Source organism: Malus domestica, chromosome 07, assembly GCF_042453785.1.
Source record: "Malus domestica chromosome 07, GDT2T_hap1".
NCBI classification, from domain to species: domain Eukaryota; kingdom Viridiplantae; phylum Streptophyta; class Magnoliopsida; order Rosales; family Rosaceae; genus Malus; species Malus domestica.
Window position 1 is genome coordinate 35,166,860 of NC_091667.1, and position 24,784 is coordinate 35,191,643.

At 39.4% G+C, this 24,784-nt stretch overlaps 3 protein-coding genes and 1 non-coding gene across 4 annotated transcripts; 3 read left to right on the plus strand and 1 right to left on the minus strand.

The window, feature by feature from the left end:
• On the plus strand, positions 1 to 17,498 carry LOC103440149 (structural maintenance of chromosomes flexible hinge domain-containing protein GMI1). The gene is made up of 33 exons (XM_070825522.1): positions 1 to 192; positions 421 to 758; positions 918 to 953; positions 1,097 to 1,183; positions 1,276 to 1,331; positions 1,653 to 1,736; positions 2,158 to 2,230; positions 2,423 to 2,478; positions 2,586 to 2,691; positions 2,817 to 2,885; positions 3,152 to 3,235; positions 3,385 to 3,444; positions 3,945 to 4,077; positions 4,254 to 4,315; positions 4,439 to 4,567; positions 5,136 to 5,226; positions 5,342 to 5,376; positions 12,605 to 12,680; positions 12,774 to 12,956; positions 13,173 to 13,331; positions 13,569 to 13,590; positions 13,699 to 13,813; positions 13,941 to 14,057; positions 14,148 to 14,462; positions 14,574 to 14,714; positions 14,867 to 15,016; positions 15,251 to 15,364; positions 15,483 to 15,584; positions 15,776 to 15,890; positions 16,089 to 16,290; positions 16,384 to 16,575; positions 16,719 to 17,039; positions 17,146 to 17,498. Exons 2-33 carry the CDS (start codon positions 426 to 428, stop codon positions 17,372 to 17,374), a joined length of 4,047 nt encoding a protein of 1,348 aa, XP_070681623.1. The 5' UTR covers positions 1 to 192; positions 421 to 425; the 3' UTR covers positions 17,375 to 17,498.
• A 513-nt stretch (positions 17,499 to 18,011) lies between these two features.
• LOC103439867 (protein DEFECTIVE IN MERISTEM SILENCING 3) lies at positions 18,012 to 21,937 on the plus strand. Its single transcript, XM_008378492.4, has 8 exons — positions 18,012 to 18,170; positions 19,041 to 19,184; positions 19,419 to 19,533; positions 19,713 to 19,950; positions 20,267 to 20,458; positions 20,566 to 20,886; positions 21,013 to 21,238; positions 21,592 to 21,937. Exons 1-8 carry the CDS (start codon positions 18,150 to 18,152, stop codon positions 21,631 to 21,633), a joined length of 1,299 nt encoding a protein of 432 aa, XP_008376714.1. The 5' UTR covers positions 18,012 to 18,149; the 3' UTR covers positions 21,634 to 21,937.
• Positions 21,938 to 22,249: 312 nt separating this feature from the next.
• LOC103439866 (uncharacterized) lies at positions 22,250 to 23,860 on the plus strand. Its single transcript, XM_008378491.4, has 2 exons — positions 22,250 to 22,400; positions 23,233 to 23,860. Exon 2 carries the CDS (start codon positions 23,255 to 23,257, stop codon positions 23,639 to 23,641), a length of 387 nt encoding a protein of 128 aa, XP_008376713.1. The 5' UTR covers positions 22,250 to 22,400; positions 23,233 to 23,254; the 3' UTR covers positions 23,642 to 23,860.
• A 380-nt stretch (positions 23,861 to 24,240) lies between these two features.
• On the minus strand, positions 24,241 to 24,312 carry TRNAQ-CUG (transfer RNA glutamine (anticodon CUG)). Its single transcript has one exon. It is a non-coding gene; the product is annotated as a tRNA-Gln (tRNA).
• Between the last annotated feature and the right edge of the window lie 472 nt (positions 24,313 to 24,784).

The following is a 24,784-nucleotide window of genomic DNA, read 5'->3' on the forward strand; positions in this document are numbered from 1 at the left end:
CAACTGGCTTCCCAGCCACGCATAAGAGCAATATATCAGAGAGGTGGCGGTTCAGCTCACTCGGACGTCGCTTTCTCTCTCTACAAAGCTCAAACCTTTCGTTTTCTCTCTCTAAAACCCCTAGAAATCTCCCATTTCTGCTTCACTGCGCGAGCTCCAACAAGAACGGAGCTTCACGGTTTCGAAAAAAAGGCATGAACTTTATACATTCTGCGTCTGCGATTTTGCATTACATTTGTTTGAAATTAAAAGCATGAACTTGGTTAGATTTTACTTAAAGGAAGTACAAATGTTAAGATTATCTGCTATTTCACTCACTAAAACCCCTTTATTCTGTGAAAAATTCTTATATACGTGTATATATATGTATATATATGTGTATATATGTGTATACATGTCTTTGAAAATGGATGCATGCAGCAAAGATGCAGCGGACACCAACAAAGAGGAGCCAAGTGCGCGAAGATCACGGCAATAAGGACGTGACGTATAGATTCAAGGTGCTGTTGCCAAATGGCATGAGTGTTGGGTTGCAATTGCAAAACCCTGAGCACAAAATGCCACTTGGAGATTTCATTCAGATGCTGAAAAGGGAGCATCACCTGGCCTTGAGAGAATCTAGCTCGAGGAAGCGGAAGCGGGAGATTGATTGGAATGCTGGCGGTTTATTTATTGAAGATGCCAATAACCGGGAGATAAGGGATGTGGTGAATTTCAAGAACTTCAAGGCACATGAGTGCCACATTCTGAAGCTTCATGTGAGTATAAGATTCGCGATTTAAAGGTCCCTTCTTTTCTCGATGTGGGATTATTACTCTCAAAATATGGTTGCGCTCTTTTAATTTGTTTGCTTGTTGATGGATAATATATATATTTTCGGGAATGGTGATATTGTGCTTGTTTTGTTTATGATTTAGGATGGTAATGTGTCTGAGAGAGTTATTACTTTTGAGGTTAGTAATATCTCCTACATTATTGTTTCCATATGCTTTGAAATTCATAATTGAAGAATTTATCTTATCTTGCTGCGTTCGGAAGTTTTATGCGATTGATCAAAGGATGCCGTTAATTCATGATGGACTTCTCTGATTTGTAGAATATGTGGGATTTGACACCTGTTACTGATCTACTAAGGGAATTACCGCAAGAGTACACGTCTGAGACTGCTCTGGCGGATCTGATTGTAAGTTGCATATACTGCTGGTGTTATTCACTGTTTTGGTTCATTTTGTTTTCACTTGATTGCCTACATTCTGCTGCTCATTTGTTCATCAGGATAATTCCCTTCAAGCTGTTTGGGCAAATGACAGGAGACATAAGAAGCTTATAAGGTATTGAAATTGTAGATCCTTTAGTTGTACGCGCCTTTTCTTTTATATGTTAATTTTTGGTACTGTTGGGATAGATTTTTGGTTTTTGTGTTTTCGTTGATTGCTTTTTCACTATGGTCTATCATGTCATTATAGTTGCTTACAGATATTTTGCTAGCTCATTCGTAATTATTACCTAGACGAATACTATTGATATTATTGTTTGATTATTTCAGACTACTCAATTTATTGTGCTAGTATCCGTTTTTTGCTCAATGTTAAGCTATATTATATCTCTCTGGTTACTTCATAACTTTACCGTTCTCCCTTTATTATTTTCAGTGTGGATGTGGCTGATAATGTGATCTCAATTTTTGACACTGGCCCTGGGATGGATGGAAGCGATAAAAATTCTATAGTGAAGTGGTATTTATTTTCCTTGAACCATTTTCTGTCTTATATTTGGAATGTAATTTCGTGAGGGCTATGAATTGAAAGAGTCCAAGACCGAAGTTCGAGTTGGAAGGGTGAAATAAATTTTGGTTGAATCCATTATCATTTTTCCTTCTGGAAAAAGATCCTAAAGGAAAGCAATCAAGAAAAATTATGCAAAAGGACCTCCTTAGGGGTTCATACTGTTGTGACTAGCTCCTTCTTGAAATTGTCTCAAACTTCTGTTCGGGTTATCTAATGGCTTTGCTTGTTGGCTGACCTTTTCCACATGTGATAGCAAAACTTACACGAGTCTTCGGAAAATTATGTATATAATTCTCATTAGTGACGGCAAGTAATGTGAGGTTTAAGTGTTCTATTTTCATGCTAAGAATGTGATTCGTATTCTATGCAGGGGAAAGATGGGTGCTTCACTTCATAGATCTTTTAAGGACCAGGCGATAGGGGGCACACCTCCGTACTTAACGGTAAAACCAATTTAAAAATATCTTCCTGTATTGATAATCGTGAAATAGGTTGTGTGTGTGCTTAACATGATAAGTTAAGTTTTATGCCATGATGTACTGAAAAATTTCTATAATCCGCATGCCATTATTCTGTCTATGTTGTATATTCAGTACTGGCTTGGCTTTGAAGTTCTGTTTTGTGTGTTCATGTAGCCATTTTTTGGAATGTTTGGATATGGTGGACCTATAGCGTCTATGCAATTAGGGAGGTACGACTTCTCTGAATTCTTTTTGCTTCTTCATGCATGTTGATTTTCTGGTGAAAGGTTTCCTTCAATACATTTCGACCCATGATCATTGTACTATCATGTTATAGGCATGCATTAATTTCTTCCAAGACAAAGGATTCCAGGAAAGTTTATACATTACATCTTGATAGAGAGGCTTTACTGAGCAGGTCAAACTCTGATTCTAATTGGAAGGTAAAAGTGTGCTTGGCAGTTTATCTCTTTTTAATGGCAATGCTTTCACCGGTGTTGATTTCTCTTGTTTCTTATATAACTTTCTAACTGGCGTTATTTTCTCAAACTGGTACCTTTCATTTTAGACTGCTGGTGGCATGAGGGATCCTTTAGAAGAAGAAATGATCAGAACACCACACGGTAGCTTTACAAAGGTAGAGTATTGCAACATTTTGTTGTTATCAAATTATTGTCCAATTCTGTTATGAAGTTGGTTTTATTGGAAATATTGTTTCTGGCCGCCTTTTTTTTTTTTTTGGCATTTGAAATTGTCCTGACACAATTTTAAATTTCAAGCTTTGGTTTTTCTAGGCCGTAAGCAGTCGTCACTAGTGAAGTTTGTGAAATCTAATGTTATTGGTGGCTTTTGAATAGCTATGAGTTTTATAAACTTCACAGTGTTTATAGTGCTGATTGACAGGTTGAAATTTATAAACCAAAATCGAAATTGGACATAGATCAACTCCGATGCAAGCTGAAGGACATATATTTCCCGTATATTCAGGTATGAAAAACTTATGGAGCACAAACATTATTAACTTTTGCTGAAATACTTGTGACTTCTACTGGAGATCTTGTTTATCTATTGCTATTTCTTAAGTTCTACTACAATATCCTAAATCTATTATCATACATTACTTTATTCATCTGCAGTGTGATGAAGAATCCAAAGCAGGGAAGATTTGGAAGACCGTAACACCAGTAAACTTTGAGGTTTGAAGTTTTTTTTTTTGTTTTTATTGTTTACTTGGTATTTCATTTTTGTGTAAAAGACTATGGTAGCCGCATCTCTTGGTAGTTATTTGCATTTTGCCAGATAAATGCGTAGGTATCCTTGACCTCTGAGTTGTAACATGATTAGGGTGCATCAGATTATGGAAGGGTGTGCTTGCAGGCTTGTCCAGTTTTATTGTTGCATACTTTTGCTAGTAATTTTTAACCTCAACTACTCCAACAGGAATCACTACAAAATATAGATGAAGTTTTTGCTCAAGAAAAAATAGATGCTTTCTTTCACGTACTGTGTGAATTATTCAACTATACTCTTAGTTATCGAATATCAGGAGTATTGGCTGGCTAAGTTTCAATTCCTATAACCATCTATTGTTGCACATATGAGCCCTTACTTCTTAGTGGTAGTACCTTGAATTTTATGGTAATTTCACTTTTAAGTCTTTAGTATTGCTAATAATTTTTCCTTTTGAACTTCCCAGGTTAATGGTGTTGATTTAGCTGAGATTGCAGGTGGGGAGATTGCAACAACTAACTTGCATTCATCCAATGGTCCTGATTTTGTTTTACAGCTTCATTTCTTCTGTAAGAAAAACAGTATGTCTCAATCTCCAGGTAATTACCAATTTCGTTCTTTAGTAAATTGTCTCTGTTTTTTTTTTAAAGAGAGAAAAATTTGTAATAATGTAGTCATCATCCTCTTTTGTTTACTCATTTATTTTCATATCATGTCTTAGCTGTTAAAGAAATATCAACTTCAAGTGACCCTTTGTCATACTTCATATATGTAGATTCAAAGACAGATATTAAAGCTAATGCTCGCCTTAAGTGTGTCTATTTTCCTGTTGTTAAGGTATGAAAACCATGTCTATACCGCCATGTAAAAATATTTTGTTGCTGGATATATATGAGATTGCTTTTATACATATCCTATGTAAACTACATTGTGCAAATTAAATGACATTGTTTATCACAGGGAAAAGAGAATATTGAGAGAATTTTGGAGAGTTTAGAATCTGAGGGATGCAGCACCTCAGAAAAATTTGAAACCTATAGTCGTGTCTCTATTCGGAGGCTTGGTCGCCTACTTCCAGATGCTCGTTGGGTAGGTAGTCAGTTCTCTTCAAATCATGTTATTGTAAATTAATCTCCAGAAGTTGTATTAGAATTACACTCCTAAAATCAGAATGAGATTTACTGCATTTTAGTTTCTTTGGCCGAAGGATGGTTTCAGTAATTGTTGTCACATGTGCATATTGAAAGCTGCAGTGCTCTGTATTGTAACTGTTATCTTGAAATACATTGGTGGCGTCTTTCCTAATAGCTAAACCTTTTGAGGTACCAAATATATCCGATGAGATGGAGTTTTTGAAATATGCATCTTAATGCTTCTGTAGTCATCATTGGTCTCTTTGACCTTAGAGCAAATTCTTGTACATACAGATGAAAATTGAGTTGTGGTTGTGTGTTTTTGTATCGCATTATAGTACTTCTAAAGAGTTTAAATGAAGATATTGACAAGCTTTATAACTCCATTGAAGACCATTCTTGAAATTGTTTAATGTATAATGCACAATTTGGAGCATTGATGTTCAGGAATGTGATCCAATTTGTATTTAGAGATGCAACTGCTATTCGTTCTAATGATGTCTTTTTTATCTGATGTACCACAGGCTTTGCTTCCTTTCATGGAATTCAAGCAAAAAAAAGGAGACAGGGCACACTTGTTGAAAAGATGTTGTTTGAGAGTTAAATGCTTTATCGGTAGGGCAGCTCCTTCCTGATAGCTTGCCTCAATGTTTGCTTGTCAATGATACAATATTCTTTAGAATTCTTCTGTTTTGTCAGTATTAATGAACAAAGAATGTTGTGGTTGCAGAGACTGATGCTGGTTTCAATCCAACACCATCTAAGGTTCAAAATTTTATATGTTTACAACAACAACAACAACAACAAAGCCTTTTCCCACTAAGTGGGGTCGGCTATATGAATCCTAGAACGCCATTGCGCTCGGTTTTGTGTCATGTCCTCCGTTAGATCCAAGTACTCTAAGTCTTTTCTTAGAGTCTCTTCCAAAGTTGTCCTAGGTCTTCCTCTACCCCTTCGGCCCTGAACCTCTGTCCCGTAGTCACATCTTCGAACCGGAGCGTCAGTCGGCCTTCTTTGCACATGTTCAAAATCACCGGAGCCGATTTTCTCTCATATTTCCTACAATTTCGGCTACTCCTACTTTACCTCGGATATCCTCATTCCCAATCTTATCCTTTCTCGTGTGCCCACACATCCCACGAAGCATCCTCATCTCCGCTACACCCATTTTGTGTACGTGTTGATGCTTCACCACCCAACATTTTGTGCCATACAACATCGCTAGCCTTATTGCCGTCCTATAAAATTTTCCCTTGAGCTTCAGTGGCCTACGACGGTCACACAACACGCCGGATGCACTCTTTCCATCCAGCTCGTATTCTATGGTTGAGATCTCCATCTAATTCTCCGTTCTCTTGCAAGATAGATCCTAGGTAGCGAAAACGATCGCTTTTTGTGATCTTCGCTAGATTGCTCCGGTCATTAGTGTGGATAAGTATATAAATGGATAGAGATAGGAAAGCAAACACAAGATGTACGTGGTTCACCCAGATTGGCTACGTCCACGGAATAGAAGAGTTCTCATTAATTGTGAAGGGTTTACACAAGTACATAGGTTCAAGCTCTCATTTAGTGAGTACAAGTGAATGATTTAGTACAAATGACATTAGGAAATATTGTGGGAGAATGATCTCGTAGTCACGAAACTTCTAAGTATCGGAGTGTGGTGTCGTCTTGACTTGCCTTATCTGTCTCATAGGTAGATGTGGCATCTTCTCTGGAAGTACTCTTCCTCCATCCAGGGGTGGTATCTTTAACTGGTGGAGATGCACAAGGTAATGTATCAATTTCACTTGAAGCTTACTTGTAGTTTCAGGCTTGGTCAAGCGCGATACAAACCATGTAGTAGGAGTCCCCCAAGTCGCCGAGCTAGGGGGTCTGCTGAAAGAGGTGACAGACAAGGTAAGCAATCAGAGCTCCGACTGATTGTTCACCTTCTCCCCATCTTGCAGCAGCATGAAGGATAAAGAGAAGAAAAATGAGAAGAGATGATATGAGATACTTTTGCTTTTGAAGAAGTAACTTTCCACAGGCTTATTCTTGAACTGAGCTGGAGGGTTTTCTGGTTTCCTCCAGAGTATAAGGCCGACTGAAGAATTTGAGGGTCAAAACAAGTCCATCAAATCTAGAGTACGTTCCACCCTGCTGATATGGGATACTTTTGCTTTTGACAGAGTAATGAATGTATCGGCACGTGTGCTGTTACGCTTGTCTCCACATGCTTCCTTGTATCCTTCGCACTTGCCCTATCTGTTCCTCAAGCAGATGCGGAATCTTCCCTGGAAACATAAGATGTTGAAGATGAGTACTCGAGAGCAATGCCAGGTAAGTAATCAGGTAAGGGGTTCCAGGCAGTCAGTTCCTGGCTGGGAGCTTGATTCCAAGTGCTGACTGATTGCTCTCTTTCTCCTTGTCTTGCAGGTAAAAACAAGGCCAAAAGAAAAGACAGGGAAAAAGCATGATATGGGATACTCTTGCTTTTAACCCTGATGATATGAGATATTCTTGCTCTAGTATAGCTTGTTTGCAGAGGTATTATCGGGGGGAAAGAAAGCTGAATATTTCGAAAGGCTTCGTTGGGAGTGCCCTCTCAGATATGATGAAGGGTTGAGCATTTTTGCAGGTCTGCCTGTCCGTTGGGGATGGAGGTCGACATATATAGGAGTCTCCCTAACAACAAGTAGTAATGCTATTCCTTTACCCTGCTTGGTCATAGCACGGTAGTGGGAGCTGCCAGTTTCACATGTTTTAACTCTGTCAGAGCACTTTGAAAAAGTGGTCTGTGGTATCTGGCTCTCGAGATTCGGAGAACGATGCCTCTTCGATTTTTGAGAAAGCAATCATGCTGGGGGTATGACTCTCGAGATTCGGAGAGCAGTGTCTCTTCGATTTTTGAGGAAGTAATCATGTTGGGAGTCTGGCTCTCGAGATTCGGAGGGCGGTGCCTCTTCGATTTTGGAGCAAGCAATCTTGTTGGGAGTGTTGTCTCGAATGTGAGTAAAGGTTGGGCATGTTTGCTAGTCTACCTTGCCACGAAGCACAAAGGTTGACACACAGGGACTTTCCAATTATCCAGCAATGGTACTGTTCCTTTACCCTCTCTTCGATTTTGAGAAAGTAGTCATGTTGGGAGTCTGGCTCTCGAGATTCGGAGGACGGTGCCTCTTCGATTTTGGAGCAAGCAATCTTATTGGGAGTGTTTTCTCGAATGTGAGTAAAGGTTGGGCATGTTTGCTAGTCTACCTTGCCACGAAGCACAGAGGTTGACACACAGGGACTTTCCAATTATCCAGCAGTGGTACTGTTCCTTTACAGTTGTGGGTAATAATATGGTAGCTAGACCTTCAAAATTTATGTGTCTAAACTTTTGTTAGTGCTGTTTCTTTGCTATTCTTTTACCTTTCTTGGTCAGAGCGATGTAGTGGGAGCTGCAAGCTTCACGTGCTCAACTTTGGCAGGGAACTTTGGCAAAGTTATTTGTGGTACCCATGAGCTATTGTTGCGTGTGGGAAGTGGGTGATTGAACAGTAAGATTCATGTGCTTTCTACTTCACCAGAAGTCTTCGACAGAATGCCCATAATTTCTGCAAAGCTGAGTGTGCGTGTGACAGGTGCTGACAAGGCTAGAAAAGTAGGTGCCTCTTCGATTTCTGAGATCGGCCCTCGTGGTCTCTGAGCAGCCCAGCTTTTGAGAAAGCGAGCGCCTCTTCGATTGATTCGGAGAACGATGCCTCATCGATTTTTGAGAAAGCAATCATGCTGGGGGTCTGGCTCTCGAGATTCGGGGAGCAGTGTCTCTTCGATTTTTGAGAAAGTAATCATGTTGGGAGTCTAGCTCTCGAGATTCGGAGGGCGGTGCCTCTTCGATTTTGGAGCAAGCAATCTTGTTGGGAGTGTTTTCTCGAATGTGAGTAAAGGTTGGGCATGTTTGCTAGTCTACCTTGCCACGAAGCACAGAGGTTGACACACAGGGACTTTCCAATTATCCAGCAATGGTACTGTTCCTTTACCCTCTCTTCGATTTTTAAGAAAGTAGTCATGTTGGGAGTCTGGCTCTCGAGATTCGGAGGACGGTGCCTCTTCGATTTTGGAGCAAGCAATCTTATTGGGAGTGTTTTCTCGAATGTGAGTAAAGGTTGGGCATGTTTGCTAGTCTACCTTGCCACGAAGCACAGAGGTTGACACACAGGGACTTTCCAATTATCCAGCAGTGGTACTGTTCCTTTACCCTTGTGGGTAATAATATGGTAGCTAGACCTTCAAAATTTATGGGTCTAAACTTTGTTAGTGCTGTTTCTTTGCTATTCTTTTACCCTTCTTGGTCAGAGCGATGTAGTGGGAGCTGCAAGCTTCACGTGCTCAACTTTGGCAGAGAACTTTGGCAAAGTTATCTGTGGTACCCATGAGCTATTGTTGCGTGTGGGAAGTGGGTGATTGAACAGTAAGATTCATGTGTTTTCTACTTCCCCAGAAGTCTTTGACAGAATGCCCATAATTTCCGCAAAACTGAGTGTGCGTGTGACAGGTGCTGACAAGGCTGGAAAAGGCTGGAAAAGTAGGTGCCTCTTCGATTTCTGAGATCGGCCCTCGTGGTCTCTGGGGAGCCCAGCTTTTGAGAAAGCGAGCGCCTCTTCGATTTTTGAGATCGGCCTTCGTGGTCTTTGAGCAGCCCAACTTTTGAGAAAGCAAACGCCTCTTCGATTTCTGAGATCAACCCTCGTGATCTCTAAGCAGCCCAGCTTTTGAGAAAGCAAACGCCTCTTCGATTTCTGAGCAGGCGCCTCTTCGATTTCTGAAGCTTCGTCGAGTGCAGATTTTTATAGGGGCTGGCATTAAGTTCCAAAGCACACTTGAATCTCCACCAGTAGAAGCTTCATTCTTGCACTTCTAAGATCTTGATTTGTCCGACCTCTTCTCTCTTCAACACCTTTGAAAATGTCTGGCCCCTCCGACCGTCGTTTTGACTTGAACCTTGTTGAAGAGGCAGCCCCGCCTTCTCCAGACAACATATGGCGCCCATCCTTCGTCTCCCCTACTGGTCCTCTTACCGTTGGGGATTCCGTGATGAAGAATGATATGACCGCTGCGGTGGTGGCCAGGAACCTTCTCACTCCCAAAGATAACAGACTACTTTCCAAACGGTCTGATGAGTTAGCTGTTAAGGATTCGCTGGCTCTCAGTGTTCAGTGTGCAGGTTCTGTGTCTAATATGGCCCAACGCCTATTTGCTCGAACCCGCCAAGTTGAATCATTGGCGGCTGAAGTGATGAGTCTCAAACAGGAGATTAGAGGGCTCAAGCATGAGAATAAACAGTTGCACCGGCTCGCACATGACTATGCTACAAACATGAAGAGGAAGCTTGACCAGATGAAGGAAACTGATGGTCAGGTTTTACTTGATCATCAGAGATTTGTGGGTTTGTTCCAAAGGCATTTATTGCCTTCGTCTTCTGGGGCTGTACCGCGTAATGAAGCTCCAAATGATCAACCTCTGATGCCTCCTCCTTCTAGGGTTCTGTCCAGTACTGAGGCTCCAAATGATCCCCCTCCGGTGCCTTCTCTTTCTGGGGCTCTACCGACTGCTGAGACTTCTCCTAAGCAACCTTTGTGAAGGCTCCCTCTTGTGTGCTTATTTTGACTCATGTATATGTACATATTTGTAGCTTATCGGGGATATCAATAAATAAGCTTTCCTTCATTTCAACGTATTGTGTTAAATACACCAAAGCCTTCTTCGCTAAGTTCTTTGAATTTTCTTTTGTTAAAGCTTGTATGTTGAAGCTTTCTGAGTGGAGCATGTAGGTTGGGGTAGTGTTCCCTTAATTTCCCGAGTGAGGAAAACTTCTCAGTTGGAGACTTGGAAAATCCAAGTCACTGAGTGGGATCGGCTATATGAATCTTAGAACGCCATTGTGCTCGATCCTGTGTCATGTCCTTCGTTAGATCTAAGTACTCTAAGTCTTTTCTTAGAGTCTCTTCCAAAGTTTTCCTAGGTCTTCCTCTACCCCTTCGGCCCTGAACCTCTGTCCCATAGTCGCATCTTCTAATCGGAACGTCAGTAGGCCTTCTTTGCACATGTCCAAACCACCGTAACCGATTTTCTCTCATCTTTCCTTCAATTTCGGCTACTCCTACTTTACCCCGGATATCCTCATTCCTAATCTTATCCTTTCTCGTGTGCCCACACATCCAACGAAGCATCCTCATCTCCGCTACACCCATTTTGTGTACGTGTTGATGTTTCACCGCCCAACATTCTGTGCCATACAGCATCGCCGGCCTTATTGCCGTCCTATAAAATTTTCCCTTGAGCTTCAGTGGCATACGGCGGTCACACAACACGCCGGATGCACTCTTCCACTTCATCCATCCAGCTTGTATTCTATGGTTGAGATCTCCATCTAATTCTCCGTTCTTTTGCAAGATAGATCCTAGGTAACGAAAACGGTCGCTCTTTGGTATTTCTTGATCTCCGATCCTCACCCCTAACTCGTTTTGACCTCCATTTGCACTGAACTTGCACTCCATATATTCTGTCTTTGATCGGCTTAGGCGAAGACCTTTAGATTCCAACACTTCTCTCCAAAGGTTAAGCTTTGCATTTACCCCTTCCTGAGTTTCATCTATCAACACTATATCGTCTGCGAAAAGCATACACCAAGGAATATCATCTTGAATATGTCGTGTTAACTCATCCATTACCAACGCAAAAAGGTAAGGACTTAAGGATGAGCCTTGATGTAATCCTACAGTTATGGGAAAGCTTTCGGTTTGTCCTTCATGAGTTCTTACGGCAGTCTTTGCTCCTTCATACATATCCTTTATAGCTTGGATATATGCTACTCGTACTCCTTTCTTCTCTAAAATCCTCCAAAGAATGTCTCTTGGGACCCTATCATACGCTTTTTCCAAATCTATAAAGACCATGTGTAAATCCTTTTTCCCATCTCTATATCTTTCCATCAATCTTCGTAAGAGATAGATTGCCTCCATGGTTGAGCGCCCTGGCATGAACCCGAATTGGTTGTCCGAAACCCGTGTCTCTTGCCTCAATCTATGCTCAATGACTCTCTCCCAGAGCTTCATTGTATGACTCATTAGCTTAATACCCCTATAGTTCATGCAATTTTGTACGTCGCCCTTATTCTTGTAGATAGGCACCAAAGTGCTCATTCGCCACTCATTTGGCATCTTCTTCGTTTTCAAAATCCTATTGAAAAGGTCAGTGAGCCATGTTATACCTGTCTCTCCCAAAAGTTTCCACACTTCGATTGGTATATCGTCTGGGCCTATTGCTTTTTTATGCTTCATCTTCTTCAAAGCTACAACCACTTCTTCCTTCCGGATTCGACGATAAAAAGAGTAGTTTCTACACTCTTCTGAGTTACTCAACTCCCCTAAAGAAGCACTCATTTCATGTCCTTCATTGAAAAGATTATGAAAATAACCTCTCCATCTGTCTTTAACCGCGTTCTCTGTAGCAAGAACCTTTCCATCCTCATCCTTGATGCACCTCACTTGGTTTAGGTCCCTTGTCTTCTTTTCCCTTGCTCTAGATAGTTTATAGATATCCAACTCTCCTTCTTTGGTATCTAGTCGTTTATACATATCGTCGTAAGCCGCTAACTTAGCTTCTCTGACAGCTTTCTTCGCCTCTTGCTTCGCTTTTCTATACCTTTCACCATTTTCATCAGTCCGAGGTAAAGTAGGAGTAGCCGAAATTGTAGGAAATATGAGAGAAAATCGGCTCCGGTGATTTTGAACATGTGCAAAGAAGGCCGACTGACGCTCCGGTTCGAAGATGTGACTACGGGACAGAGGTTCAGGGCCGAAGGGGTAGAGGAAGACCTAGAATCAAAATTTTATATGTTTAAGTGGAAAAAATAATTTCAATTATGTCTGTGGCCATCATAGATATATATATATATATATATATATATATATATATATATATATTTTTAAAACGTTCTTCCTTAATGCATTGTTAACCACAGAATGATCTTGCACACCATGGTCCTTTTACCGCTGCACTGAGGAACTTCGGTAATCAGCCTCTGGAGAATGAAAATGGTATATTTCTTCTATGATAAATATGGAAATATTTTGATTTGGTGCATCGTTTGTTTGTTATTCTTCTCACTCTGATAATATTTGTTCCCACAGATATCAAAATTCAAATTTCTAGAGATGGAAAGCATTTAAATCTTGCTCAACTAAAAAGGGAGTATGAGAATTGGATTCTTCAAATGCATGAGCAGTATGATGATGAAGCTGACTGTGGTGAAGATCAACCAGTGGTTGTTGTCAGTCCTATAAACAAAAAGGCACTTCATATGTCATCTGAAGGTAGGTGTGAATCGAGAAGCTTGATTTTCTGATGCAGCATGACTTAAAATTTGAATCCTTTGTTACATGATTTTCTTAGTGGGATAAGGCTTGGTTGTTGTTGGCTTGGTTGTTATAACTTGTTACATAATGTCCTTATTGATTTCATTACATTAATTTAGTTTCTAACTTTAATCCATGCTTGTAATCATGAAACTTTTTTACTTCAAATTGTAGTTGCAAGGGTGCATAAATCTCTAAAGAGGAAAGGAATAGCCTGGAAACGTGGCCAGAAAATCAAACTTCTTAAGGGAGCATGTGCTGGGGTCCATAAGAACAATGTCTATGCTACGATTGAATATTTTTTGCTTGAAGGTCTCGAAGGTGACTCTGGTGGTAAGTAAGGCGTGAAACTTGAGTATCTTTATATTGTTTCATGTGACATTCATAAATATTGATTTATGATTCACATGCTTAGATCTTCCATAATTTTGTCATAGCATGCACCTTCCACTTTTTTATGGCATGCTACTTGAGGATAGTTATACTTGTAGATTTCTTCTTCAATGAAATTGTTTTGGTCAATTTATGTCCCTGACTTTTTTCTTCGTTTTTCTTTTTCTTTCTTAACAGGTCAGGCTCAAATGTTCTGCAGGTGTGGTTTCTTGTGCATGTTCTTCTGTAATCGTTCTTTTTGTAACCTGTGCACTTGATTATGTTTTGGTTTGACTGGCATACTTTTGTATTTTTGTTGTTTTACAAGGCCTTTAAGTAATCCAGATGCGAAGGGATGCATCCTTTCCATAAGTGATGGGGATACCAGTTTAGATGTTGGTGGCTCCTTGCCTGTACCTGTCAGTGTCATTGATACTGGAATGGTTCGTTTCTTATTTTATCTTAGTATCTTGCTTCACACCTTGCTTTTTTCTACAATTGGCGAAAAAGTAAATATATTTCTGGTATTCTACCTTATTGTGTTGCTAAATTGTGAGCCATTGGCATCAGTGTGTAGCTGTTGGAAGTACCGAGTGGGATAACCAACTTGAGAAACAACGTCAGAAATCTCCTTCTACAATTGATTTGCTGGATGCAGAACAATGTCAAGAGTTGGACATTAATGGGGTTAGAATTTTCATTTACTTTTCACCTTTGTCTTGCTCATCGAGTAGAAAATTAATCAAGTAAAACATATATTTTTTAATTTCTTTTCAGGCACTGCCTGTAGATGCCCAAGCTGGAAAAGATCCTCCAGAAGCAATTGTGGCCATTGTTCGTCCTGCCAGTTATGACTCTTCTTGTAATTCCAAGACCCTGGACCAGAAGCATATTGCCAAAACTAATTTACAAATGTCCATGAAAGTTAAGTTTAGCAGTGATGCTGAGGGTCTTCAAAGAGTTCACGACATTTCAGTGTCCGTAGCACCCAAGTCACTAAAAGGATTTCAAGGGTTATACATCTTTCCACTTAAATCAAAGTACCCAGATTTATTTCAAAATGCTGGTATCTATACATTTTCATTCCATCTTGTAAGTAATATTAGAAACCTCTCTTATATCTTTGTTCTTTGTTCTTTTTTTTTAAATGTATTAAGATTGTCAGTTGTTTCTGATAATTTTATTTGTGAATTTGTTTACAAGGATGAGTCAGATTGTAAGGCTATTGAGAAAAAAGTGCTTATCAAGGAAGCTCGAAAAGTGGAGTACAAACAAATTCACTCGACTTTCCCAAAGGAAAAGGTTTCACGGCCCCAAGATTCATCTGACTCTCCCAACTTACAGGTAATAGTTGTGCTTAAGAGAAGATACAAAATTAAATGCAGCTATAATTTACTTATAAACAAATGACGTTTTATATCTCAGCATGAATGTACCATAGTGGGTTCATTTGTTTGATTGTTTCTGATCGTTTTATTTGTGAATTTGTTTACAAGGATGAGTCAAATGGCAAGAGTGTTGAGAAAAAAGTACTTATCAAGGAAGCTCGAAAAGTGGAGTATAAACAAATTCAATCGACTTCCCCAAAGGAAAATGTTTTGGGATCCCAATATTCATCTCACAGTCCCAAAGTAGAAAAGTTACAGGTAATAGTTGTTCTAACGAGAAAATACGAATAAAAATGCAGCTTTAATTCACTTATAGTCACATGAAGTTTTATATCTCAGCATGAAAGTACCATAGTGAGTTCATTTTTCATATCACATCCAGATCCAAAAGTGGAGCATGGAAACCAACACACTCTTAAATTACATAAAGATAAAAGTTCATATTCTGTATTAGCCAAATTGATAATGATGGCTGTTAACTTTTATGTTCAGGTTCTTGTAAAAAGAGCAAAAGTGGAGTACAATGAGAGTCAGGTTCCGTTGTCACCTGGCAAGGTTTTGCCTCTTCAAGATTACTCTTCCCTCCAGAAAGGAGGAAACTTTCAGGTATTAATTGTGAATAATGAGAAGCTACATGACAATGGCAGCTTTAAATTTATATGTAACCCGGAGTATACAATGTGTGTTACCACCATCCACAATAATGGATAATTGTTATGTTCAGGTTTCAGAAATGCAAGTTCCAAAAGTGGAGTACGAAGAACTATCCCCATTTCCTTTGCTTCTCCAAGATCCATCTTCCCTTCAGCAAGTAGAAAACCTTCAGGTATCAACTGTGAATAATGATAAGATAGGGAAAACAAATGCAGCTTCAAATTGCTTATATATAAATACTTCTCATTAACCCGAAATAGGTTTTATGAATAGGCTTCTCAATTACGATCTACGAATGCCCAAATTACCTGTTGAATGCATTAACTGCCCTTCTATTTTTGACTTTTCTTCTCCTCCTCTCAGAAAAAGGAGAATGACATTAAACGAATTGGATTGCACATTGGAGATCTGGAAAAGCGATTGGTTGAGCTTAATGAGAACAAGGAAATTCTTGAGCTAGAAATAGCTCATTTGCAAGGTTATATTTCTCTGGCTGCACATAAATACATCAAAACCCTGTTTATCTTAGAATGTTCGTTGCTCACCTAATACATTTATGAAACGTCAAATTATCTCTCCCTCAAAGAGTGTTTCACTTGTTTAGCTCTCTTAAAAAACTTCACATGCTATGTACAATGTATGTAATTGGAAAAATGCTATTTATGTTCATGTGCAGCTTGTTATCAACTGAGCAGTTCAGATTACTCATCAAAGAAAGAAGAGCTGAGAAACCACATAGAGAGAATGAGCCACACGGCAGCTTCTACTGTCTCCACCCTTTCAAGAGTTCCACTCCAAGGGCCAGACAACGATTTCATGGGAGGCATGATCGGTTTAGTTGCTCTGCTGGGCAGAGTTCGGAACTTTAAGCTCAGCAGGTTCGCTACCCCCTTTTTAAAATTTCGTTTTCCCTTTCTTCAAGTTAGGTCGTCTGCTTTGATGTTTATATATTTATATATATTTGTATGCAGGATATTATCTGAGTACTTGGGTGAAGATCAGATGCTCGCTGTTGTCTGTAAATCATTCACAGCTGCTTGTGCTCTCGAGAAGTATCACCGCAGTGGGGAAGTTGATTCTAGGCATGCTCTTTATGCAGAAGCTGCTAAACTTGAGAGATCCATAGATAGCCGGTTTCTTGTTATATGCCTCGAAGATCTACGGTAACACATAAACCTTCCTAAGTACTTTTACTTGTGTGTAATATATCAATCCATGTTGATTACTTCTAGAGAAAATAACTCTGGAATATGCTTTTATTGCACAAGCAAATAGAAACATGAAAATTGAAATTTCTATGTTGCAGGCCTTACACAGGTGACTTTGATGGTACTGACCCTCAAAGGAAGCTGTTCTTGCCAGATCCTGTACTGCCAAGTGGAGATACCCCGTCTGGTTTCTTGGGGTATGCAGTTAATCTGGTTGACCTAGATGACGAGCATTTACACACCGTGACAACTGAAGGCCATAATCTGCGGCAGACATTGTTTTATTCTCTTTTCGGCGAGCTCCATGTCTACAGAACTAGGAAACAAATGTTCAATGCTCGTGCTTGTATCAAACAAGCTGCTGTATCTTTGGATGGCGGGATTTTAAAACAAACCGGGATGGTTTCTCTTGGATACGGGTATCTCTCTCTACACCTGATAATGTGTATGTTCATGTTAAACTCATTGCTTTGCGAACAAGTCTAACGATTACACAATTTGGCCTTTTTGTTGTTTGTCCTTCAGGAATCCAAAAATCTGTTTCCCGATTTTGGTGAATGTCGCGGAAGTCCTGGAGGAAATTGCAGTAAACGAGGAAGCAAAGAGTGAGGTCGTTGCTGCCATGGAGGAAATTGCCAAGGACCGCGAGAAAGTGTTGACGAAGCTCAGAAAGAAATTGAAGAAGCAACAGAAGCTGATAACAAAGACCGGGGAGGAGTTTCAAAAGAAAATGAGTGCGGTAGACTACAGTTGATATATATATATGGCCGGATCCGTAGCACTTTTTTTTACAACTTTTGACACACATTTTGTGGGGCTTACATTGTAATGTATATCAACGATCTTAGCTGTTTATCTTTTAGAATATTATTCATGAATCATCCTTGCAAAAAATTAAACAAATATAAAACCACGAGGACATTCATTTGTAATGAAGAAAATAAACGAATATAGCTTTACAAAGAAAACCTAAACCCTTAATTGAACGATCATATTATATCAGATTGGGTAATTTTCAGTAGACATGATATTTGAAAAAAAAAACCTAAAAGATTAATTGCTCAGATGCTTGAAATACATCACGAAGTGTGCCCACAAAAAACATATGTAAAAAATTGTGTAAAAAAAATGGTACCGTGAATCCACTCCTATATATATATCCCATAAATTAGTTCCACAAAAAATTCGATTTGCATATGAAAATATTTTATAATCTTAGTAAAAATAAACTGAAGAGTAAAGACAAATAAAAAATTAAAAGAGATCCACTTTACTCGTAAGTGATGAAGTTACGGCCCTTGGATCATATGGGCCCAACTATCCCCATGGATCATATTTGATCCAACGGTCCTCATTTCCGCTCGGAGAATAAGGCCCAACGTTTTAGCTCAGAAAACCACAGGGAGGTCAATGAAATTTGAGGTTCTCAACAACCACAAGAACAGTTGCAGTTGGAGAGAGAGAGAGAGAGAGAGAGAGTGACTCAGTGAGAGAGAGCCACCGGCGAGAGCACTGAGTCAACTCGGAAGATGTTCCACCCCAGCAACCAGGTGAGCCCCCCTTCTCAAATTTTCACTCACTGCCCTCTGTTTGGCAGCCGAGAAAATGCAAGAAAATAACTGGGTACCCATCTTAGGTTGTAAAGTTTCAAAATTTTCTCTTCTTTTCTCCTCTCTTGATAGCTAGTCAAACGCCCAGCATAGAATTAGCTGTGGTAAGTCAAATGCATGTCGTTTTTCTCTTCGCCATTGATTTTTCCCGCTTCGAATGCCAAAAATTTAAACCTCAGTTGTGTGCTCAATGCAATTCTTTGGTTCTTAAGATCTTTTTGGTAACTGGGTTTAGTTAATTCTCTCAATTTTTAAACTTTCCGTTGCTGTAAGTTTCCACGAGGAAAAAGAAAGCATGGAAAATCAGCATGCATCTTTGCATTTTCGTCCTTGGCAGTTTTCTGGGGAAAGTGGTGCTTGTAATTGCTTGAATTAAGTTTTAGAATTGACCCTTTAGAGGCGATTGCGATTTGTAGTCCGAAACTTCGGTCTTGGATTGTGTAATTCTTTTCCGGTGTCGAGGCATTAGTGTTCTAGAACAAATTTCTGGTTGATTTAGTTTTCGTTGTAGATACTGCCGTTAATTTAAGAAACTGTGGCACAGAAATGTGTATGTGCCTGCTGCTGTGGCGAGTCGATATTGTTTACACGCTTTTCTTGTTGGTAAAGAAACATATTTAGCTTTAGAAAGCCATGTGCTTTTAGAAACTAATTTGTACTTCCATGAATTATTGGTGAGCGGAGATCACTTCTAAGTTGTGCTCATTATTTCGTGCCCAACGTCAAACTTATTGAACAGTTTGCATAGTCTGTGTACATGCATTTTGGTCCTTTTTGTAGTATTGATGCCATTTAATCATTCTTTTGCAGGTTCCAGATCAGCCCCAGCCATTGGCTGTTCAAGATCCTACAGCTATGATGCAAGTAGATAAACAAGAAACTAGTGTAGTTGTTCAGGAAGAGGTGAAAAATGGAGGCTTCTCACAAGCAGAATCCATCATCTACTACACTAAGGTTGTACAAGAACCTATTTTTGAGAGCCTTTATATTTTGATTTACCGTGCATTTTGGTAATGTACAGTTGATATTTCACCATGCATTTCCATTTGAGGTAATTAATTCATCATAACAAAATTGTAGCATTTCAATCTTTTTGTTATTCATGATTATTGAAATTATTGTGGAGGATCCTATTTTGAGCCAGGACGGATCAAACTAACTGACTTTTCAAGGAACTAATCTATACAGAAACTTCAAGATGATTTACAAATGATGGGAATGAAAATTAAACAGCATGAGGACAACATAAAACTGCTAAAGTCTCAGAAGCACAAACTAGATGACTCTATTCTCGATTTGCAAGGTATGATATATTCTTCTTCTGCCTCCTCCACTATCTGCATTTCATTGGTGATGTCATAAATCTAGTTCAATCAAGTGAACTAAAAAGTTAATAAATATCTAAGCACATGATTTGCAATATTTTTTTGGGCACTTTTTTCTTTGTTTCCATAATTTATCTACCGAATCATTTCCTTTCAGTTATTCTAGGCAAGTATCACTCCTCAAGCACTCCTAAAATCGAAGATGATGACCATTCCCGCCGTAAAAGTGAGGAAGAAACCACTGAAAAGATTCTTCAGCATGAGAAGTCTGCCGCAGGCATTTTATGGCAGTTGAAAACTCGTCATGGTACTCAGGTTGCCCTTTTTCCCCCGATCAAGGATGTCATGGGTATTGTTGGTTTGCTTGGCAAAGTAGAGGATGATAATCTTAGCAGGTCAGAGTTCCATATTGTTTGTTGTTTACTTATTTCTCAAGTTGTGGAATTGAACTTTAGTCATATGACCACATAAGTGGTTGTATCTGTGATTTTCTGTGCATTTTCCATTGGTTTTGGAAAGTGAAGGGTGAGTTTAGGCGACATTGTACTGCAATAGATATGTTGTTGTAGTTTGGAATGAGTACATTGGTAACACCTGGCCGTGAAAATATTTCTAATCAACCCCCTCTCCAGCTCTCCCTTTTGCCCCTATCTATCTAGGCCTATAACTATACTGGACCTAGTTTTCATTCAGCTTATTTGGAATGTGCAGGATTTTTTCAGAGTACTTAGGGATCGAGACTATGTTGGCAATTGTCTGTAAGACTTATGAGGGTGTTAAAGCTCTAGAAGTGTATGAGAATGAAGGCTGCATAAAGAAAACTGCTGGTCTCCATGGACTTGGCTCGTCTATTGGTAGGACATTGGAAGGCCGGTTTCAGGTCATCTGCCTTGAAAATCTAAGGTATGTATCCTATATGCTGTCATACCTTCAAGCAATATGAACAAGTATTGATTTGTAAACTTTACTATATCGACTATGCACTCAAAATCTGTTTTGTTCTTCTGCAGACCATATGTTGGTGCGTCTGTGCCTGATGACCCACAGATGAGGCTTGATCTTCTAAAACCTAGGTTAGCTAATGGGGAGTGTCCACCCGGCTTTCTTGGTTATGCTGTAAATATGATTAATGTGGATAGCGCAAACTTATATTGTCTCACAGCCAATGGGCACGGACTAAGAGCAACTCTATTTTATAACCTCTTTGGTCGCTTGCAAGTATATAAAACAAGGGCAGATATGGTTCCTGCTCTTCCTTGTATAAGTGATGGAGCCATTTCATTAGATGGCGGGATTATTAGGTCAACTGGTGTGTTTTCTCTTGGCAACTGGTAAGAAACTAAATGAAATTGGAAATTAAACTTTTGAACTGTCTTCGATGTTATCGTCATTTGTTAATACTAACAGGGATCTTCTTTGCTGCTAACATCTTAGTTTTTAAACCTCTGTGATGTTAGGGAAGATGTAGATGTGAGATTCCCTAAAGTATCAGCAACATCAGGCCTACCTGAAAACTATCTGGAGTCTGAAAGACAAATCAATGAGTTGAAGTGGAAAAAGGACAAAATGCAGGAAGATATGAAGAGAGAACAATCATTATTGGACAACGCAAAGTTCAATTTTGACAGAAAGAAGCAAGATTTCCTCCAGTTCCTGGCTGATAGCTCATCATATGTAACTCAGGTAACACCCATCACATACCTTAACTAACAATAAATTGCAGTACAGTCGTAAAAGTAACCTGCAATGTGCCTTCAGTTTCCGGCAGCAACCCAATAAAAAGAAATGATTAGACTAATGCTGGATCCTAGGACCCTTTTTCATTCAGTCCTTCGGCAGTGTTAAATACGTTTTTATTCCATTATTGTGGGAACATTAGGGAAAATAGTTTCATAAATTGTGGATGCTGAAGTAAATCATTCAACCTGCTATTCCACTAGACAGGAGCTCATGTTGAGTAGTTCATCGTCTCTTTAATTTTGTTTTATTTTCCTTCCTTTGTAAATGAGCTTTGATTGCGGCCTTTATCATTGCAGCATCAAATTTACGCGTCGCAAAGCAGAATGACCCCGAGGTGACAACTGAAGAGTACATCGAAGGAGCGAGAAACCATCCAACCGAACAGAAGGGAGAGCCTTCTGACCTTTGTCCAGTTGAGCGTCCGGCGGAGGATCAATTTTTCATCTCTGCTCTAGAAAGCCAGAGAAATTGTAGTGAGAAAACGCATATTCATTGAGTCTAGTGAGGGGGCTCGCTTGTTGAAGTTTAGGGCTTCGTAGAAGCAGAATTAGATTGAGGATTTTTTTTATTTGTTTGTCCTCTGCTCAAATGCTTGTGACTTTGTGATAGAAGTGTATGCATCATTTTTCCATACAAACACAACCCCTCTCTCTCTCTCTCTCTCTCTCTCTCTCTCTCTCTCTCTCTCTCTCTCTCTCTGGCGGTATCTCAAGCCAGTCACACACTCACCGGTTATAATATTTTATCTTCGGTCAAGCGTTGTTTCAAGTTAATCACGCACTGTTATTGTAAAGTTATGCGTTATTCTATCAGCCACTTACAAACGGGCTTATGACAGAAAATAGAAATCGGGTTTTGACTTGACCCTATGGCCCAACCGGATTCCTGTACTCCTTAGCCCATTAACTTTCCCAGCCCACCACTATAAACCTTGAGGCCCATAAGAAAAAAGCCCATTACCTTTTCGTGCTGCTGCGACTTGAAGGAACAGGCAAAAGCAAAATCCACTTCTCTCGTCTTCTTCGCTCCTCACTCTTCGTTTCCAACTTCAATCCCCCGCCACCGTCCCACTTTCTCTCTCTAAATCCGCCGGCGCCCAGATCAGGTATTTACTCTCTCTCTCTCTCTAGAAATTTCTCTCGGTTTTGATTTGTAATTTGATTCGCGATCGAAGATGTGGGTACCTTTGATTTGATTTAGGGTTTTAACATACGGAAACAATCACCATTACCTTTGATTTAATTTATTTCTGCTGTCAAATTTCAAGCTTGCAGAAAAACCCTAACTGCCATTGTGGATATTGTTGTTAATTAAATTAAATTGGATTTTCAAAGATGATGAAAGGGAAGATTTGGATTAATGTTGCAGCTGCAGGTTCCCTTGCGTTTTACAAATGTAAAAAGCAGTTAACTTTACTGTAAATTACTGAGTTGGTTGTTTTGTATAGTTTCTTTCTGGGATTGTATACAAAAGGTAGAGGAAGGCGAAGAAAATGGTTGTTTTTAGGGTTTAGGAAGAAAGAATATGTCTGTTGTTTGGGTTTTGTTGAGGCTCTTTCGTTTCTCCTGTTTTCGGTGATTTTGGATTTACAGTATAGACTGCGGCTTCAACATCGTTGTTAAGGAATTTCGGTTCTGAGTGCTTGTTCATTTTCACCTAGAAAATATGGGTTTCGAATGTTTCGTAGTTTCTGATACATTTCATGTTTTGCAACTCTTGAATATCCTAAACCTAGCGCCGTCACTGTATTAGGTAATCTGTCCAACGAAGGCTTAGCGGGTTTAGGTGTACGGTCACTCTATTAGGACACATTGCATCTTTAGGATGTACATGATTCATTATAATATGGAGAAATTTAGTGGCGTCATCGATTATCATTCTGTCGGTATTTAGGATTTGAGTCATTAATTTCCTTTACTTCTTCTGTGGTTTGACAGAGAACCTCAAAGAGTATAAAAAATGGCTGGCCAAGCTGCAAAATCTGTGGCAAAGACAATTGCAGAGTACCAGTACCCGTGGCGTGAGAAGTTGACTAAATACAGAACCGAGCTATCCAAGGGCGTGTGGGGCTACTGGCATCTAGGGGCATGGAAGCCGCTTGGAATCAGTGCTCGTCATCGAGCTAAAATTCGAAGGGAAGTCCTCCTTGCGGGAGAGGACTGGCCATATGACCCGGCGAGAAAAGAAATGAAAACCAAGAGGAAAGGGCACAAGGTTGACAGGATAGCTAAGGAGAAGCGGGAGAACACTGAGAGGCTGATGGCGAAGATGCCGCAAATGCTGGCCGATTTCAAGAAGCGTAAGTGGGAGAAGAAGATGAAGGAAGAAGAGAAAGCCAAGGACTGATCGTGTCTGTGACAACGATGGTGGTGTAGTTTTTGCCTGCGTGTTGAATGTTTGCTAGAGCTACTAGAAGATAGATGTGTCCGAATCATCGGTGTATGAATGCCGGCTTTTTGTTCTGTTGGCTTTTGTTTTACTTTTAAAACCTCATTGATCACAAGGTGTAACATCTTTTCCTGCAACTTTTTCCCGTTTAAGTTCATAAATCACCAGTTGGATCAAGCCGGTGTTGGAACTGAGGTATATATTTTGAGAATTGCAATTCCAATAGCTGACCAAATAAAAGAATCGGTTTTCTTTGGTTGTTGCAATGGGTTGTGTTTGGATTTATCTTTCTATATGTCTCGTGTTCGTGTCAATTCACGAGCTGATGGACAAGAGATTTTTCAATGTGATGTGTATTAAAAAGTTAATAATTTAAAAAATAAAATTTTCTATCATTTATATAAAAACATGTGGTGTACCATTTATATTTTTTCGTCACAATAAAAAATTTCTCCGACATCCGAAAAAGTGAAACAGTGGTAATTGTGTACAGTACACACATGGTGGCCAAATCTAAAAATTAAAAAAAAAACAAAAAACAAAAAAGATTGTTTGAAAGGTTCTACCGAGATTTGAACTCGGGTTACTGGATTCAGAGTCCAATGTCCTGACCACTAGACCATAGAACCTTGTTGTCAATAACGCCTACTATTTTATTACTTAGCTGTTTTCTAAGTGACAAAGGACAGCAGCATGACGTCAAAGATTCCAGTCCGACGAATCACAACGAATAAACATCTGACTTGTCAGAACAAAAAAATAAACAAATGAAAAATGAAATGTTTTGAGCTGATCAGATGTGGCCGTATAAGTACACGAGCTCCACATAGATTTGATCTTTATTAGACAATAAATAAACATAAATGAACTTAGAATAATCATCTATAAATGTGATAAAATATCTTTTTACTTCTCTTGTTAAAACACCATTAAATTCACATATGTCAGAATGTATTAAGTCTAATAAATTTTTATTTCTTTCGGCAGTTGGAAAATGTTTCTTAGTCATTTTTGCTTGAATACATGTTTCACATTTATCATTGTAATCATCATTGCAAGCAATTAAACCAAGTGTGCACATGTATTTTAAAGATGGGCAAA